Source organism: Oncorhynchus kisutch, linkage group LG19 (assembly GCF_002021735.2).
Source record: "Oncorhynchus kisutch isolate 150728-3 linkage group LG19, Okis_V2, whole genome shotgun sequence".
Classification (NCBI taxonomy): Eukaryota; Metazoa; Chordata; class Actinopteri; order Salmoniformes; family Salmonidae; genus Oncorhynchus; species Oncorhynchus kisutch.
In genome coordinates this window covers 43,548,106-43,566,424 of record NC_034192.2, presented here as the reverse complement: position 1 = coordinate 43,566,424, position 18,319 = coordinate 43,548,106, and the positions used below count along the sequence as shown (strand labels likewise).

Sequence of the window (18,319 nt, the reverse complement as noted above, 5' to 3'; positions counted from 1 at the left end):
TGTAGCACATCTGCAATTACAACTCACCATGTCCCCAGTGCCAGCTCCCAGTAGGCACGGTTGCGCCCGCCTATGAAGCATAACTAAACGACGGAGAGGATACATGGCATGCCATCCATTCACCAGAAGAGCGGCATGCTCGCCTGCTCAGCTTCCAAGGCCTGATCCATATGACGTGCCCGAGCAAGACATAGCCCCAACAGTGTCTTCATGATGTGTCAGCTCTCTCTATTTCTCTCTCTAACACGCTATCTATTTCATTCTTTGTCACTCTTCTTCTTTCGCTGCTTCTCTTCATCTTTAAATATCTCTCCCTCTTTTATCTCTATGCACAGTTAGGTCCATAAATATTGGGACATTGACCAAGTTATTATTATTTTAGCTGTATATCACAGCATATTGAAATTAAATAATGAATATGAGCTCAAAGTGCAGACTTTCAGCTTTAATTTGAGGGTATTTACATCTAAATCATAAGAAAGGGGTAGGAATTACAACATTTTTATATGTGGTCCCCCCCTTTGAGCAATTGGCTGCTCAGCTGTTCCATGGCCAGGTGTGTGTTATTCCCTCATTCATTAATTTACAAGTAAGCAGATAAAAGGTCTAGAGTTGATTTCAAGTGTGGCATTTTCATTTGGAATCTGTTGCTGCTAACCCTCAATATGAAGTCCGAAGAGCTGTCACTGCCAGTGAAGCAAGCCATCATTAGGCTGAAACAAACCCATCAGAGAGATGGCAAAAACATTATGTGTGGCCAAATCAACTATTTGGTACATTCTTAAAAAGAGAAAGAACGCACTGGTGAGCTCAGGAACACCAAAAGGCCTGGATGACCACAGAAAACAACTGTGGTGCATGACAGAATAATTTTTTCTCTGGTGAAGAAAAACCCCTTCACAACAGTTGGCCAGATCAAGAACACCCTCCAGGAGGTAGGCGTATCTGTGTCAGAGTCAAGAATCAAGAGAAGACTTCACCATAGTAAATGTAGAGAATTTACCACAAGATGTAAACCATTGGTAAGACTCAAAAACAGGAAGACCAGATTAGAGTTTGCCAAAAAACATCTAAAAAAACCTGTACAGTTCTGGAACAACATTTGATGGACAGATGAGACAACTTGTACAAGAATGATGGGAAGAGAAGAGTATGGGAAAGGGAAGAAACTGCTCATGTTCCAAAGCATATCACCTCATCTGTAAAGCATGGTGGAGGTAGTGTTATGGAGTGGGTATGTATGGCTGCCAATGGAACTGGTTCCCTTGTATTTATTTATCTGCAACCAAGTATTAAAACTCACAATTTAATGTATGATTATATTAGTTTGTCCAATTACTTTTGAGTCCCTAAAATTGAGGGGCTATATAAAAAAAATATCCTATACAATACTATTGACAAACCCCTTAAATTAAAGATCAAAGTCTACATACGTTTCCTTTCAAATCCATTGTGGTGGTCTACAGAGCCAAAATGATGCAAATTGTGTCACTGTCCAAATACTTATGGACCTGACTGCATGTCAGTGTTTTCCATTAGTGCCAGCTGGTTATAGCTGGATACAGATTTTCAACCGGATACTTTTCCCACTTCATATTAACTAGGCTACCTTTAATTTAAAAGTTTCAATTCGCTAGTCCGTCGAGCCCTCTCCTGCTAGAATGAACAATATGCATCTTCTAGTGATCTATTGATAGGACAGGCGCCGGTCAGTCACAAAACCAGCGATGACGGGGAAACGCAATCCGCTGTCTGTCCCGCCTCCCAGCACAATATTTGTGCACTGTGGTTGGTTGCAGTCGCATTTCTTTACACATGACGCTTGTGAATTTGCATGTCCCATGTAATGGAAGAGGTAACAATGAGTCAAAATCCACTTAGCCTAATTATTATTTTTGCACGTTTCACATAGTCACCCATGCAGAGTTGTGGCCCATAGGCTATTTACTGTGCTTTGATTGACAACTGAAGAGCAAGCGTTGACTAGTTTATAAAAGGTGTCGAACTTACTGAATAAAGTCGATCTCCTATATCTCTTTTCCATTCATAAATCATGCCACATAGTTATATGTTCATGGTATTGCATTGAGACAAGTAAACCAACGGATTTCCTAGGTTTCCTTTCCTAGAATGTCAGGGCTTGCCAGACTCTGGGTAGACACTAGTTACCACAGCAACAAAGTCAGAAACCCCACCCATTTCTACAATTTCTTAAGATGTGATTTGAAACCTAACCTTAACCACACAGCTAACCTTATGCCTAACCTTAACCTTCAATTAAGACCAAAAAGCACGTTTGCGTTTCCATGGATTTTTTTTCAGTATAGTCAATTTCAACTTTGTGGCTGTGCTATCTGGTGGAAACCGAAACAGTCACGCTAAAGTGAGTGACTCTGGTCTCATCAGCCAGTGTAGCCTACCGAATCACGTCCCTAAACGTGGTCTCCTGATGAGGTTTAAGCACTGTTGTGGACTTAGATTTAGGACTTAGATTTTTTGTTTATAAAAAAGTGTGATTTTGAGACTGAAAACGTAAAAAAAATTTAAAAAAGGAAACCTGGAAAAACTCAATGGAGAAAACGGAATTTGGGGGGAAAAAACTAACAAATCAGGCAAAAATAATGACCTACCGAAATATATTTTATTAATAATTTAGGCTATGTCAAATCTGAACGATATAATACTTAAGACTGATATAGCCCTTGTATTATTGAACCTTTAAATTTATTTTTCAAGATAATGTGGGCTATTTACTTAATTTGGTCTGTTTTTATCAAATACATCATTTGAAGAACAAACATCATTGTGGCAATTAATATCTTGCAGTAAAACTGCAAATAAGACTAATATCAAGAGAAGATGGTTTAAATGTTGTCTTAGTCTGGTCACATAGGCCTAGATGATATCCAGAACAACTAACAATACACTGATTTCATACATTTTCAGTCATTTAAATTGGAAAGTCATGTCTTTCTACACAATACCGCAACACATTTTTCCAATCTGGGAGGTAAACGCAATAAAGTATTCAATAATTTTGCTATGTATTCCAGATGAAATCAAGGCATTAGAACGTACCAGAGGCCGCCAAAATAGAGCTCCTTCAGTAAAACATTTTGAATCCTCCAGGGGCACCTGGCTGGGTACTTTTTCTATTTGGCTGGCTACTCTATGAGAAAACCACTGCTATGTTTATTTTCCTGTCTGGTTCTTTGACTGTTTCACTTCCTATTATTATGTGGATTTCCTGCCTTTTCACTGTGTTTTTTATGTGTGGTTCTCTCTCGGTCTTTCCATCAGACTCCATTTCTAAACTCTTTGGCAGATTGAATTTATGCAGATTGAAGCGCTGGTGTCATTATAGCATTACCTGAAAGCCTCAAAGTCCCAGGCCATCTTAATGCCATATCTCTTATCATCTGTTCCATTCTCATGTTGCTATTATGCCAACCTGGCATTTGGTATGGCAAGATTCAATTAATGAGATACAGCTTGCCTCTTGGATCAGAATTTCAGGAAATACCTTTTTGTTATGTACTTTAATCAATTTGTGCCACTCCTGTTGAAGAGCATCCCCCTACATGCAGATTTTCTGGCAAATTGAAAGGTCATTCACTTTACAGAGAAAAAGGTTTTACGTAAGACATATTGTGGGGGCAATTAGGAGTCTTTCAGCACTGGGCACTCTCCGAGTTCAGCTCTTTGTCTTGCAGCTTGGACAAAATCCCATCCAAGGCTGTGTGAAAGAAAGTAGCTCCACTAAAAATAAGCATTTCATTCAGTACTAGCATTTTGGCTGCCTTCCCCTTGGGGGAATCGAGTACCTGCAGGGGTTCCGTCTTATATTCTTTAATACCACACTGATGTGGAACACTATGCAAAGCTTTTTTTCTAGATAGTTCAAATACAACCGTCACAAGGGGAGTTGATTTCAGGCAATATTGTAAATCATGCATATGCATTTATGCTATATTTTTGCTGGCCTCAAGACATAGTTAAAGAGTCTGGCAGAATAGGCCTAATGCTTATAGGATAGCCTACAACACAAACCAGTCCCTTGGTAGCTATTTATTTAACTAGGCAAGTCAGTTAAGAACAAATTCTTATTTTCAATGACGGCCTAGGAACACTGCCTTGTTCAGAGGCAGAACGACAGATTTTTACCTTGTCAGCGCGGGGATTTGATCTTGCAACTTTTCAGTTGCTAGTCCAACGCTCTAACCACTAGGCTACCCCATGGTGGCACTAAAGGAAAGAGCGATGGTGGGGGTTTTGGCATTTGTGACCCGATTCAGGAAACTAGGCATATGTTGCAAGTCACGACTTCACAGGAGAGCAGTTAGAACAAAATCCATTTTTGTCCAGAAATGACTTCTTGAACATGTGAACTTTCATGTGCCTTAATAACAAACATGCATTCCATCTGTAAATACGAATACAATTGTTAAATTATAAGCCTTGTTGGATAAGTCACATAAAAAAGACAGCAACCTTCCCAATAGCCATGATTGGCTGAGACGAGTGGGCTGGACATGGTAACCAAGGTGAACACAGCTTTTTTTTATGTAGCTGCATAAGTGTTCTCTCTGCTCTCTGGAGGATCAAGTTTTGAAATCAGTGGAATTATAGTATGATAGCTAAAGAGATGGGATAACACCTGTTTCTGGATTACGTCTTCAAACTAAGGGCATTTGTGGCATGGATCCGTGACAGGGAGACGCGTCCACCATGCATGATGATGTATACGGGCAAAATAGTCTAGCTAGTTACATTTTCAGATATTTCACGTTTCTAATTTTGACAGAAAGTGGTTTCATTTCAAGCTAAAGTGTACTGTCAGCTGGCTGGCTCCCTAGCTAACGCTAGGTGGCGTGACGTGATGTGTGTGATCTTATATGTTGTTTACCTAGCTAGGTTAATTGTTTACCTAGGTAGCTAGCTACATGTCTTAAGCTTAAGTGTACAACACCTGTTGAATATGGCCGGTGTCAGTAAACGTCGGCAAAAAAGCATAATGAAATTGCTGCCAGCAGAGTTTACAAGTTTATAAACTTTCAAAGCAGAATTGCTTTCCCATTGTTCCTCAAATACAGTGCATGATATACAATTGTGTAGCTCTGAGTTTCTACTTTTATCCAATGTAAAAAACAGAAATTCAAATTTTGCTACATAAGACCGAATCCAGGTGGTGAGTCACATTTGCTTTGTACAGTAGGAAGAAAATAACTCCTGCTTGGCTATTAGTGATGGTCTGTGACTCCATGTCCTCATTTCAATCAATTTATGTTTGATACTCCATTACAAATGAATGCCCTCTGCTGTACACACATAAAGCAAGAAGCTCATAAAAACAAAATGAACACTAACAGCTCAAAAGAAGTAGACTCAATGTAATGGGTCACCATTTATAATAGCTGTTCCAGTTGTGTCCCATCCAGAGCACCTTTAGTATTGAGTTGACTTTAAATACCGTGTGGGAAGACAAGCCAAAGTAGTCACAAATCAACTTATTTAGGCCTAAGTCATCTGAAAGGAAAGTAATAACTCCAAGCACCTGTCCCAGCCTTTGTTGGTGTGTGAATGACTAGTTTCCTCACACTATCTGATTCTATGATTATCTATCATTGTCTTCTTGAAGTTATTTAGTCAATTGGTTTGGTATATCAGGACCACAGTGAAAACTATTGTGTTATTTTGATATCAACGATGTAGTCATACCTGCTCCTACACAATGGAGTGGCAATAGCTAGACTGAAACACTAACTGCACATAATGATAGGCTTTGAATGACAGACAATGTCAGAATAATGGAGATCTATTTGTGCTCATATTACATAATATGCACAGTTTGAGCCCAATGGACAGAATGTCCACATTAGTCACTTAATACTCTTTGTCAGCCTGTTTCAAGATGTGGCCTTATAGACTACTTCAGACGGCATAAAAGTACATTAAGTCTATAAACAAAGCATCATGTAAATCATAAAACATATACATGAAATGACTCAATAGGGTGCAGGAGAATACATAGGCCTACTAAGCTATGTGACAGAGTGGCACGTTGCCACAGGCATTCAGCTGGCATTATGTTAGGCTATGCCCATGGCTGTCTTGGAGCATTACCACACCACGGGCACCATAGTCACCACAGTGACATGACTGTTTGTGACAGGCATAGATACACACCAGACAAACAGCTCCATACATCCAGCCTACTCACATCTTGACTTCCTGTTACAGTAACAGTAAGCAGAACTATAGATACAGATATTCCTACATGTAATGGGGTGATATGCAAGTGACAGATGTTTTGAATGCAACCCACTCACAAAGGAGCGTTATCTGAATGTGAAGAGCAACAGACTGACATGGACATACCATAGTAGGACTTTGATGTACAGTACTCAGGAAGTAGGCTATAATCGCCATTTCATACCCACAATGCAATGCAACTGGGAAAAGGGGGCATGTTGCTTTCAGTCAGTAAATAAAGAGAACATAGTGACGGACAAAGATGCATGCTCCAGCTCCATATGGATGGATGAGTCATAGGCTCATATTTGTAGCTTCCTGCATAGGCTACGTCTCACTCAACAGTGTCTTATAGAATACTGTTAGTACACTTAGTAAACAGTACGCACTGTAGCAGGGCCATTCAGACACAACCATGATGTCCTGAGAGGATCCGGCAGAGTCAAGGGACGGGATCTTTGTGAGGAGAAAACCACAGATGATGCCCATTTACAACGCCATCTGTGACCAATCTCTGCCCCTCTAAATTCCCCATCATCCCACAGCTGCCGTTCACATTCACAAAAACATAACTGCCATTTCAGACACAGTGCACTGCAGAAGCATGACATACTGTTTGTAGTGTAGCGTATCATGTGTGAAGTAGGATTAGGCCCTGCTATCACCTAGGCCTATACCAAGAGAGCTAAAGAGGATATTAGTGTTTAAACCCATTATCTGTTATGGTTTAAATACCAGGCTCCTCTTCCCTAGTATGCCGTAAGGCCAGGGGCTAATGATATGTAACACTTTCTCCTTCCATGGGTTAAACCAAAAATCCATCATGTCAACGCAAACAATGTATTCTATAGAGACACTCAATACTGGGATTGAAAGGTGCTGCTTCTCTCAGCGAAGTACCTCCAGCACAGTGGAAATATGGTTTGCTAAAACCGCTAAAATGCAATAATTGCCTCCAAACTCTGTCTCAGTTCACACTTCATATGCAGGGCAAAAAGAAGGAAATCAAAAATACATTGGCTACCATGCCTGGCAGTGTGTGTGTTTCCCTGGCAACTGTTCCCTAGCCTTAACTAATGCCTGTTTCTCGCCGAAGCGCTGTGTCCATGGAGTCAATATTACACCTGTCATAGCTACTTCGGGGAGAGGGTATTGCAAGCAGACGTGGCGAATTGAGCCGTTGATGAGAAAACGTTCTATTTGTCACAGAGCACTTTTCAACTGGAATTTGCATGGCTGTAGTTATTATAATCCCTCTAGCCTCACACCAACAGATTCGGGGTGACAGCAGGAACTGCATAAAAAAATCTAGTCTCAAGTGTAGGGTGACTTATGTTACATAACAGTACTATTACCATAAGTCAAGTGGTTTGAAACGACAGCAAATTGATGAACAACATAAATTAGTCATTTGCTTTACAGGTTCTATTGCTGTGTGACTATGTGTGGGTGATGTGCATGTGTTTGGCCATGTGTCAGATAGCCTAGCGCTTGGTTGCATGAGTGGGTGGGAGTGATAGACAACTTGACAACTGTTGCTATATTGCTAATAACAGCTCTTACAGGTTGGCGGGCAGTAAAGAAAAGCTGTCATTAACAACTGAATGATAACATCTTGCAGTTTAGCAGTGTGATGTAGGCAATTCTATAAATCCTAACAAAATGATGGATGTTTTGGAAATTCAACCTTATCGTCTCTTGCAGTTGTCACAGCACCAGTTGGTGATGGAAAAAAATACTTTTTTTATTGTTACATACTGTACACCGGATAAGTGCAGTGAAATGTTTTGTTTTACAGGGTCAGCCATAGCAGTACGACACCCCTGGAGCAAATTAGGGCTAAGTGCCTTGCTCAAGGGCACAGTTTTTCACCTTGTCGGCTCGGGTATTCGAACCAGAAACCTTTCAGTTACTGGCCCAACACTCTAACCGCTAGACTACCTGCCGTACTGTGTAACTGTCATACCCTGATCTGTTTCACCTGTCTTTGTGCTAGTCTCCACCCCACTCCAGGTGTTGCCCATATTCCCCCATTATCCCCTGTGTATTTATACATGTGTTCTCTGTTGGTCTGTTGCCAGTTCATTTTGTTCGGGAAACTTACCAGTGTTTTGTTCCCCTGCTTCTGCCTGTTTCTTGCCCCTGTTTTCTAGTCCTTCCCGGTTTTGACCTTTCTGCCTTCCCTGAATCTGCCTGCCGTTCTGTACCTTACTGGATTATTGACCCCTACCAGGCCTGACCCTGAGACTGTCTGCCGTTTTGGACCCCTTGCACCCTCTCTGGATTATTGACCCCTGCCTGGCCTGACCCTGAGACTGCCTGCCGTTTTGGACCCCTTGCATCCTCTCTGGATTATTGACACCTGCCTGGCCTGACCCTGAGACTGCCTGCCGTTTTGGACCCCTTGCACCCTCTCTGGATTATTGACCCCTGCCTGGCCTGACCCTGAGACTGCCTGCCGTTTTGGACCCCTTGCATCCTCTCTGGATTATTGACCCCTGCCTGGCCTGACCCTGAGACTGCCTGCCGTTTTGGACCCCTTGCATCCTCTCTGGATTATTGACCCCTGCCTGGCCTGACCCTGAGACTGCCTGCCGTTTTGGACCCCTTGCATCCTCTCTGGATTATTGACCCCTGCCTGGCCTGACCCTGAGACTGCCTGCCGTTTTGGACCCCTTGCACCCTCTCTGGATTATTGACCCCTGCCTGGCCTGACCCTGAGACTGCCTGCCGTTTTGGACCCCTTGCATCCTCTCTGGATTATTGACCCCTGCCTGGCCTGACCCTGAGACTGCCTGCCGTTTTGGACCCCTTGCATCCTCTCTGGATTATTGACCCCTGCCTGGCCTGACCCTGAGACTGCCTGCTGTTTTGGACCCCTTGCACCCTCTCTGGATTATTGACCCCTGCCTGGCCTGACCCTGAGACTGCCTGCCGTTTTGGACCCCTTGCATCCTCTCTGGATTATTGACCCCTGCCTGGCCTGACCCTGAGACTGCCTGCCGTTTTGGACCCCTTGCATCCTCTCTGGATTATTGACCCCTGCCTGGCCTGACCCTGAGACTGCCTGCCATTTTGGACCCCTTGCATCCTCTCTGGATTATTGACCCCTGCCTGGCCTGACCCTGAGACTGCCTGCCATTTTGGACCCCTTGCATCCTCTCTGGATTATTGACCCCTACCTGGCCTGACCCTGAGACTGCCTGCCGTTTTGGACCCCTTGCACCCTCTCTGGATTATTGACCCCTGCCTGGCCTGACCCTGAGACTGCCTGCCGTTTTGGACCCCTTGCACCCTCTCTGGATTATTGACCCCTGCCTGGCCTGACCCTGAGACTGCCTGCCGTTTTGGACCCCTTGCATCCTCTCTGGATTATTGACCCCTGCCTGGCCTGACCCTGAGACTGCCTGCAGTTTTGGACCCCTTGCATCCTCTCTGGATTATTGACCCCTACCTGGCCTGACCCTGAGACTGCCTGCCGTTTTGGACCCCTTGCATCCTCTCTGGATTATTGACCCCTGCCTGGCCTGACCCTGAGACTGCCTGCCGTTTTGGACCCCTTGCACCCTCTCTGGATTATTGACCCCTGCCTGGCCTGACCCTGAGACTGCCTGCCGTTTTGGACCCCTTGCATCCTCTCTGGATTATTGACCCCTACCTGGCCTGACCCTGAGACTGCCTGCCGTTTTGGACCCCTTGCACCCTCTCTGGATTATTGACCCCTGCCTGGCCTGACCCTGAGACTGCCTGCCGTTTTGGACCCCTTGCATCCTCTCTGGATTATTGACCCCTGCCTGGCCTGACCCTGAGACTGCCTGCCGTTTTGGACCCCTTGCATCCTCTCTGGATTATTGACCCCTACCTGGCCTGACCCTGAGACAGCCTGCCGTTTTGGACCCCTTGCATCCTCTCTGGATTATTGACCCCTGCCTGGCCTGACCCTGAGACTGCCTGCCGTTTTGGACCCCTTGCACCCTCTCTGGATTATTGACCCCTGCCTGCCTTTGACCTGTCGTTTGCCTGCCCGTTTTAGATATAAATGTTTGTTTCTTCGACACTGTCTGCATCTGGGTCTTATCTAAAAACGTGATAGTAACCAAGAGAAGACTGTCACAGATATTAGGGTTTACTCTAATGTGCTAGGGAGGACACCCCCTAACCACACCTTTGCCATTACTAAGACTTGGTGGGCTCCCCTACCAGTAGTTTCTGTTGGCTCCCACCTGAACTATTTGGCCTTCAAATGGGATATTTGGCCTTCGAATGGGATATTTTGGAAGTTTACAGCCCTGATTGTTGATTTCGGAACCCTGGCGCACCACCAAGAAATGAATAGAGGAAAACAGGGGTACAATAGATTTGGCCTGGCCTGATTTTGATCTTTATATGGCATTAAGAAATCAGTTTTGGTCCAATACATTTCTCTCTGAAAATTGCACAATGCCACACTAAGTTTGATGTTTTATGGAAGTCACAACAGTGTTACAGGGAAGCATAGGGGCTGGTACACTGTGTAGCCCTGAAAGTCCCACAGGGTTTTTCCATAACAGCCTGTCCCCTCTAATCAAAATAGGCCTGACAGATTGCTGGATTATCATGCTAAATCTCCATGCGTGCATTATATTGTCCCAATTAAATTGATGAACACGTGGCTATACAGTCGAGGCAATTCGGTTTCCCAGAATTTAAAATTTTTTAAACATAAGATGAATTTGAAAAAATGATGGAACCCCCTATAGTAATATGTCTGGATGTCTAAAATATATTAAGCTAATTGGTCACGCACACAGTCTAATTCATGGTCATATAATTAATTTGGGTGTTCAATTTAACATTCATAGAACCTTTTTAATGCACTGTCCAGAAGAAGCCAGATTTTACATTGCAAACCTCATTATCTCTAACATGGGATTTCAACTTTCCTTAAAGATTTCTAGGTATTACTGCACTGTTGGAGCTAGAAACAAGAATTTCACTGCACCTGCAAATCTGTGTAAACGACTAATACACTCATTTGAGATGTGTAATAGAACCCAAAAGTTCAATTACATCCAATGAACAAATTGAACATCTATTCTATTGAGTAAGTGAGTTTGAGCTATATCAATTAGTGACTGACAATCCTGTAAACTAAAAGCACAGCAACATATGGCATTCCAGATTATGGGATTACCTAATTAAATCTGTGATACAGGGAGCCACTCCTAACCTCCAGATTTACCAATTGATTATGAAAACAGATATGGGGTAGTCTTGTCTACTAACCCCTCTATTCAAGTGACCACCCAATACTCACTTTAAAGACATCTTATTTGAGTATATGGAAAGTTAGTCCTAATGCATTCAAATTTAATTTGACAAATTGTCCACCTCCCAACCTATTTTATTGCGTTTTCTGGTGCATTGGGTACTCAAACTATTTAATGACCAGTGACCACATGATGCACACAGTTAGCAAGAGGTCAGTAACATTTTAATTATGTTGACACAGGCTCTGGGCAGTACACTATAGACAATATACTGCCTTCAAGTAGACTGTCTGTTGTGGACACATACTGTACATGCATGAATGAATTTAAGGCACAAGATAAATATTATGCAAATAAAGAACGTTTTCAGGATTTGATGGGCATGTTTTGCATAAACTAGTGACATATTCACAGCAGCCAAATACATCAAGTGTTTCGTGGCATGATTTGAAAATCTCATACAGAATAGTTTATTTTGCCATTGCCAAACGACACATGACAGTGTTGACGCTAAACGAGGAAACGCTATTACGACATCTTAAGGGACAGCTCAATGGGCATCAAAACATTGCACTATCGATGCCTTACCTTCAGGGAAAGGGTTGGGCTGCACGACGTATAGAAAAGCGTGCACCATGTGGAACAGTATCCCTATTACTCCAGGTTCGTAATAGGCGAGGGTTTTGTAATCTCCCTGGGGCACATAGCCAAAATCCAACTTTCCCGACGGTGGTTGATTTCGGGGCTCCGGCTCCGTTGCTTCTTGCTGGAGTTCACTGGATGTTAATAGTCCCCAAAAGAGGAGAAGGAGCCCGGTTTTCCACATCGTGTCAAGACACTCTAACCTTAATGTACGGGGTTTAAAAAAAGATCAAAGGGAGAGATAGTCTACAATGGAGATGGTACAGAAATTTCGCTAACGTTAGGTCCGTATCTCTAGAGGTGGAAATAAAACGGGAAGGGTGAGCAGTGGGACTGCAGGTTAAGTCCTTCTGTCCGGGGAAGATTTCGTGATTATCATCGTTTCCACCGTCAGTGGTTCCTCATACCGCTCGGATCGAACCGCTCCGTTCCCCTCCGAAATGAGACCAACTGACAAGTTGGCTCGCGCATCTGTGCGGGAGAGCTGCTGGAACGGTTGGCTGCCTGCTGCTATCCGGGATCCTTTGGACGTCCTTACCCAAACCATAAACATAACCTAACCCTAACCATTGCCTTAACCATTTTAAATGTCAACTTCAATCAGTTAAGGGACGTCCCAAGGATGCCATATAGCACATATAGCGTGTAAGCGCGCGCATTCGGTCTACTGACTGTGGGAGCCCCGGGAAACAGTTGGTCCAATGGGAAGCGCTCCGCCTGTGGGGGGAAGGAGGACTGGAAGATTCTCGTTGAAAAGATGGAACATGACCTTTCTTTTGTTTTGAGATGTAGCCTAGTATGATGTAGGCTCTCTTTAATTCCTTTAGCTGGTTACCCTAATACTCTTAAATAATACATTTTTTAAAAACAGTTTAGTTGCACCAAATGAATGCATAATCTCCAACAACCATGGAATATGTATTAAGATTTAAAACATATGAAGACTATTTTTGACTGTATAGCCTACCAATGATGTAGCCTACCCATGGACCAATGTCCTAACCTACACCCAAAGTGTCCACTTTCAGATAAACAGATGCCAAACTGTCTTGAACCACCCCCCCCCCCTCCCCACCATCTCTCTGCCCCCACATCACAGGTGTTCAATGACCTCCCAAACTCTGACCCTGCCCCCACCTCCCCACCCCTAGAGGGTAGACATAAGATACTTTGACACCACAGTCCACAGATCTAGAAGCACTGTGATTGGTGGAGCAGAACCCAGGTAGGCTCACACCCAGCGTCCCCATGCACAATGTGGTCCTTGTTGATGTCCCAGAACACAGCAGGACCACTCTGGATAGGCTCCATGTGGGCAGGGCTTTGATCAGGGCTACAGGACTCCATACTTCAGTGCATTCACAACACTCATTAGATCCGCACTGAGAGAAGCAAACCAGATCAGGTGAATGAAAAAAGCCTTTGAATAGGGGTATGTGTTCTATTTCAAATGTGGTCCCTGAGTAGGCAAATACAGGGGGTCAATGTTGTGTAACCACAGTAAATGTTTTTTTCTTCACATCAGGTAAATGTGGAGATGTTGTCAGTGCTCTGCTGCATATGATATGTAGATTAACTAAATTTAGAAAATGCCCCAAATGCCATGTTCATAAAGTGGGATTGGTTATGTACAGTAGCCGGTATTCAAGTTGTTTGAGGGAATTCCTGCCAGAAGACTCCCACTGGTCCACTGGAATGAGAAACAGTGCAGTCTTTGGCAGATAAATGTACACTCATGCTTTCATGTTGTTTATACAATATTCTACACTGAACAAAAATATAAACGCAACATGCAACAATTTAAAAGATTTTGCTGAGTTAGTTCATATAAGGAAATCAATCAATTTAAATACAGTCATTAAGCCCCAATCTATGGATTTCCCATGACTGGAATAAAGTTAAGCATCTGCTGGTCAGATTCCTTAAAAACAAGCTAGGGGCCTAGATCATAAAACCAGTCAGTATCTGGTGTGACCACCATTTGCCTCATGTAGCACGACACATCTCCTTTGCATAGAGTTGATCAGGCTGTTTATTGTGGCCTGTGGAATGTTGTCCCACTCCTTTTCGATGGCTCTGCAAAGTTGCTGGATATTGGCGTGAACTGGAATATGCTGTCATACTCGCTGTCATACTCGTCGATCCAGAGCATCCCAAATGTGCTCAATGGGTGATCTATCTGGTGAGTATACAGGTCATGGAATTTTATTCAGCTTCCAGGAACTGTGTACAGATCCTTGCAACATGGGGCCATGCATTATCATGCTGAAACATGAGGGGATGGTGGCGGGTGAATGGCACAATAGGCCTCAGGATCTCGTCACAAGATCTCTGTGCATTCAAATTGCCATCGATAAAATGCAATTGTGTTAGTTGTCCGTAGCTTATGCCTGCCCATATCATAACCCCACTGCCACCATCGAGCACGGTTCAAAGTTGACATCAGCAAACCACCCACCCACACGACGCCATACACACTGTCTGCCATTTTCCAGGTACAGTTGAAACCGGGATTTATCCGCGAAGAGCACACTTCTCCAGTGTGCCAGTGGTCATCGAAGGTGAGCATTTACCCACTGAAGTCGGTTATGACCCCCGAACTGGAGTCAGGTCAAGAACCTGCTGAGGATGGCGAGCAAGCAGATGAGCTTCCCTGAGACGGTTTCTGACATTTTGTGCAGAAATTATTCAGTTGTCCAAACCCACAGTTTCATCAGCTTTCTGGATGGCTGGTCTCAAACGATCCCACAGGTGAAGAAGCCGGATGTGGAGGTCCTGGGCTGACATGGTTACACATGGTCTGCGGCTGTAATTTTGAGAGAAATAAGCTTTTTGTGTGTATAGACAATTTCTCTCAAAAGTTTAGACACACCTACTCATTCAAGGGTTTTACTTTATTTTTAACATGTTCTACATTGTAGACACAAAAACTATGAAATAACATAAGGAATCATGTACTAACCAAAAAAAGTGTTAAACAAATATAAATATATTTTATATTATTCAAAGTAGTTACCCTTTGCCTTTATGACAGCTTTGCACACTCTTGGCATTCTCTCAACCGGCTTCATGAGGTAATCACCTGAAATGCATTTCACTTAACAGGTGTGCCTTGTTAAAAGTACATTTGAGGAATTTCTTTCCTTCTTAATGTGTTTGAGCCAATCAGTTGTGTTGTGACACAACTGATTCTCACGAGGACCGCCACAGGAAAGGAAGATCCAGAGTTATCTCTGCTGCAGAGGATAAGTTCATTAGCGTTACAAGCCTCAGAAAATGCAGGCCAAATGAATGCTTCAGCGTTCAAGTAGCAAACACATCTCAACATCAACTGTTCAGAGGAGACAGAGTGAATCAGGCCTTCATGGTTGAATTGCTGCAAAGAAACCACTACTAAAGAACACCAATAAAAATAAGAGACTTGCTTGGGCCAAGAAATCACCCAATTGAGATGGTTTGGGATGAGTTGGACCACAGAGTGAATGAAAAGCAGCCAACAAGTGCTCAGCATATGTGGGTACTCCTTTAAGACTGTTGGAAAAGCATTCCTCATGAAGCTGGTTGAGAGAATGCCAAGAGTGTGCTAAGCTGTCATCAAGGCAAAGGGGGGGGGGGTTACTTTGAAGAATCTCAAATATAAAATATTTTTCTTTTTTAATTACTACATGATTCCATGTGTTACTTCATAGTTTTGATGTCTTCACGATTATTCTACAATAGTCAATTGTAGAATAAAATAAAATAAAATAGAATAGAAAATAAAATAGTCAAATTAAAATTAAGAAAAACCCTTGAATGAGTAGGTGTGTCCAAAAGTTTGACTGGTACTGTATATACTGTATTAAATCTCCACCACCACTAATATGTTTCCAGCAAATGTTGTCAACACAAATCGCAACAGTTCATTGTCAAAAAGAATACAGGAAATCCCCAAATAGCCAGAATAAGAATGACAGACATGGTTGCGGAAAATAAATTAGCCTTCTTTCAATGTCGTACTAAAGTCCTGCTAAACCGATCGCTACCTGCACCTACCCGCCTGTCCAACATCACTACTCTGGACGGCTCTGACTTAGAATACGTGGACAACTACAAATACTTAGGTGTCTGGTTAGACTGTAAACTCTCCTTCCAGACCCATATCAAACATCTCCAATCCAAAGTTAAATCTAGAATTGGCTTCCTATTTCGTAACAAAGCATCCTTCACTCATGCTGCCAAACATACCCTTGTAAAACTGACCATCATACCAATCCTCGACTTTGGCGATGTCATTTACAAAATAGCCTCCAATACCCTACTCAACAAATTGGATGCAGTCTATCACAGTGCAATCCGTTTTATCACTAAAGCCCCATATACTACCCACCATTGCGACCTGTACGCTCTCGTTGGCTGGCCCTCGCTTCATACTCGTCGCCAAACCCACTGGCTCCATGTCATCTACAAGACCCTGCTAGGTAAAGTCCCCCCTTATCTCAGCTCGCTGGTCACCATAGCATCTCCCACCTGTAGCACACGCTCCAGCAGGTATATCTCTCTAGTCACCCCCAAAACCAATTCTTTCTTTGGCCGCCTCTCCTTCCAGTTCTCTGCTGCCAATGACTGGAACGAACTACAAAAATCTCTGAAACTGGAAACACTTATCTCCCTCACTAGCTTTAAGCACCAACTGTCAGAGCAGCTCACAGATTACTGCACCTGTACATAGCCCACCTATAATTTAGCCCAAACAACTACCTCTTTCCCAACTGTATTTAATTTTTATTTATTTATTTATTTTGCTCCTTTGCACCCCATTATTTTTTATTTCTACTTTGCACATTCTTCCATTGCAAAACTACCATTCCAGTATTTTACTTGCTATATTGTATTTACTTTGCCATCATGGCCTTTTTTGCCTTTACCTCCCTTCTCACCTCATTTGCTCACATTGTATATAGACTTGTTTATACTGCATTATTGACTGTATGTTTGTTTTTACTCCATGTGTAACTCTGTGTCGTTTTATCTGTCGAACTGCTTTGCTTTATCTTGGCCAGGTCGCAATTGTAAATGAGAACTTGTTCTCAACTTGCCTACCTGGTTAAATAAAGGTAAAATAAAATAAATAAATAAATAAACCAGTGGCCTTCAGGGACCATTACAATACAAACCATAAACTAGAGGACTGCTTCTTGGGACACTAAAGACATATGTCAAAATATATCAATTCTTGTTTGGCAAGGCGACAGAGTTGTGGTGATGTGCTGTGTTTACCCGATGAGCTATTCTGTACATTCTTCACAAAATAAAACCAACACACTGCATGTGGCTTATGCAGTTTGAGCCAACATCTTGAGGATCAACACCGCATCTTTATCAGGACTAAAATAGATTGTCATCTGTAATCGTTGTGTGCAGTTGTTTTCATATGAACATTAGCCTAACCTCAGCTGAGTCCACTAGTCTTGTACAGTCACACTCTAGGACAGACAGGTTTCCAACTAGCAGCTATTTGGCCCCCCAAATATTAAAAAACATCAGAAAACTGTAAAACATCTGAAAATCAGCTACAAGTGTTTTGAATTTTGGAAATGTGTTCCAAAGTATTACCATGCATAAGAGATGTGATCGTATACAAATGGAAGTAAGGTTTGAAATGATCGTTTTAGTCAAATATATCTGTTTGGTCTTCTTGCTGTCTTCAAATTATTTGTAATTAAGTTCTGGACCCTGACCATCCACTCAAGAAAAAAAATTGTCCTGTGGCTAAATCTAGTTGATGACCCCTGGTCTAGAACTAGGGTTGCTCTAGCGTGAGATTATACGTATACCTTGTCATCACTGGTCCTGCTCCAGCCAGACCACTACCAGAGGACTGCTTACCTCAAGCCTGAAAGAGAGGGCATGGGCCGGCTCAGCCTCCAAGGTAAGCCCTCTCAGACATGCTTGGCTGGGGGTGGATTTACACAACCTGTCTGAGTCAGCGCCCTCTTCTTCTTTAGGAGGTAAGGTCATTATTGGTGTGAGCGTGACAGTCAGCTTACCTCAACTGTAAACCTCTACAGGGGCTTGCTGGTAACGGAAGAAAAGGAAGGGAGTATGGAGGAGCAGGAATGAGTGGAGGGTCTCAACTCAGGCTTGGGATCATCTGATGAGATGAGAGACGACAAGAGACAGTGAGAGAGAGCGAG

At 43.0% G+C, this 18,319-nt stretch overlaps 1 protein-coding gene across 14 annotated transcripts in view; it reads right to left on the bottom strand.

The window, feature by feature from the left end:
* Positions 1-12,818, bottom strand: part of LOC109864858 (prominin-1-A) — a 112,351-nt gene extending 99,533 nt beyond the window's left edge. For 9 of the 14 annotated variants that reach the window (XM_031798413.1, XM_020452867.2, XM_020452870.2 and 6 more), the window contains exon 1: positions 12,090-12,818. In XM_031798413.1, coding sequence (XP_031654273.1) covers positions 12,090-12,327 — 238 coding nt within the window. In that variant the 5' untranslated portion in view covers positions 12,328-12,818. The remainder of the gene's footprint in view (positions 1-12,089) is intronic. The other 5 variants (XM_031798415.1, XM_031798411.1, XM_031798412.1 and 2 more) reach the window with 1 other exon arrangement.
* Positions 12,819-18,319: the final 5,501 nt, after the last annotated feature.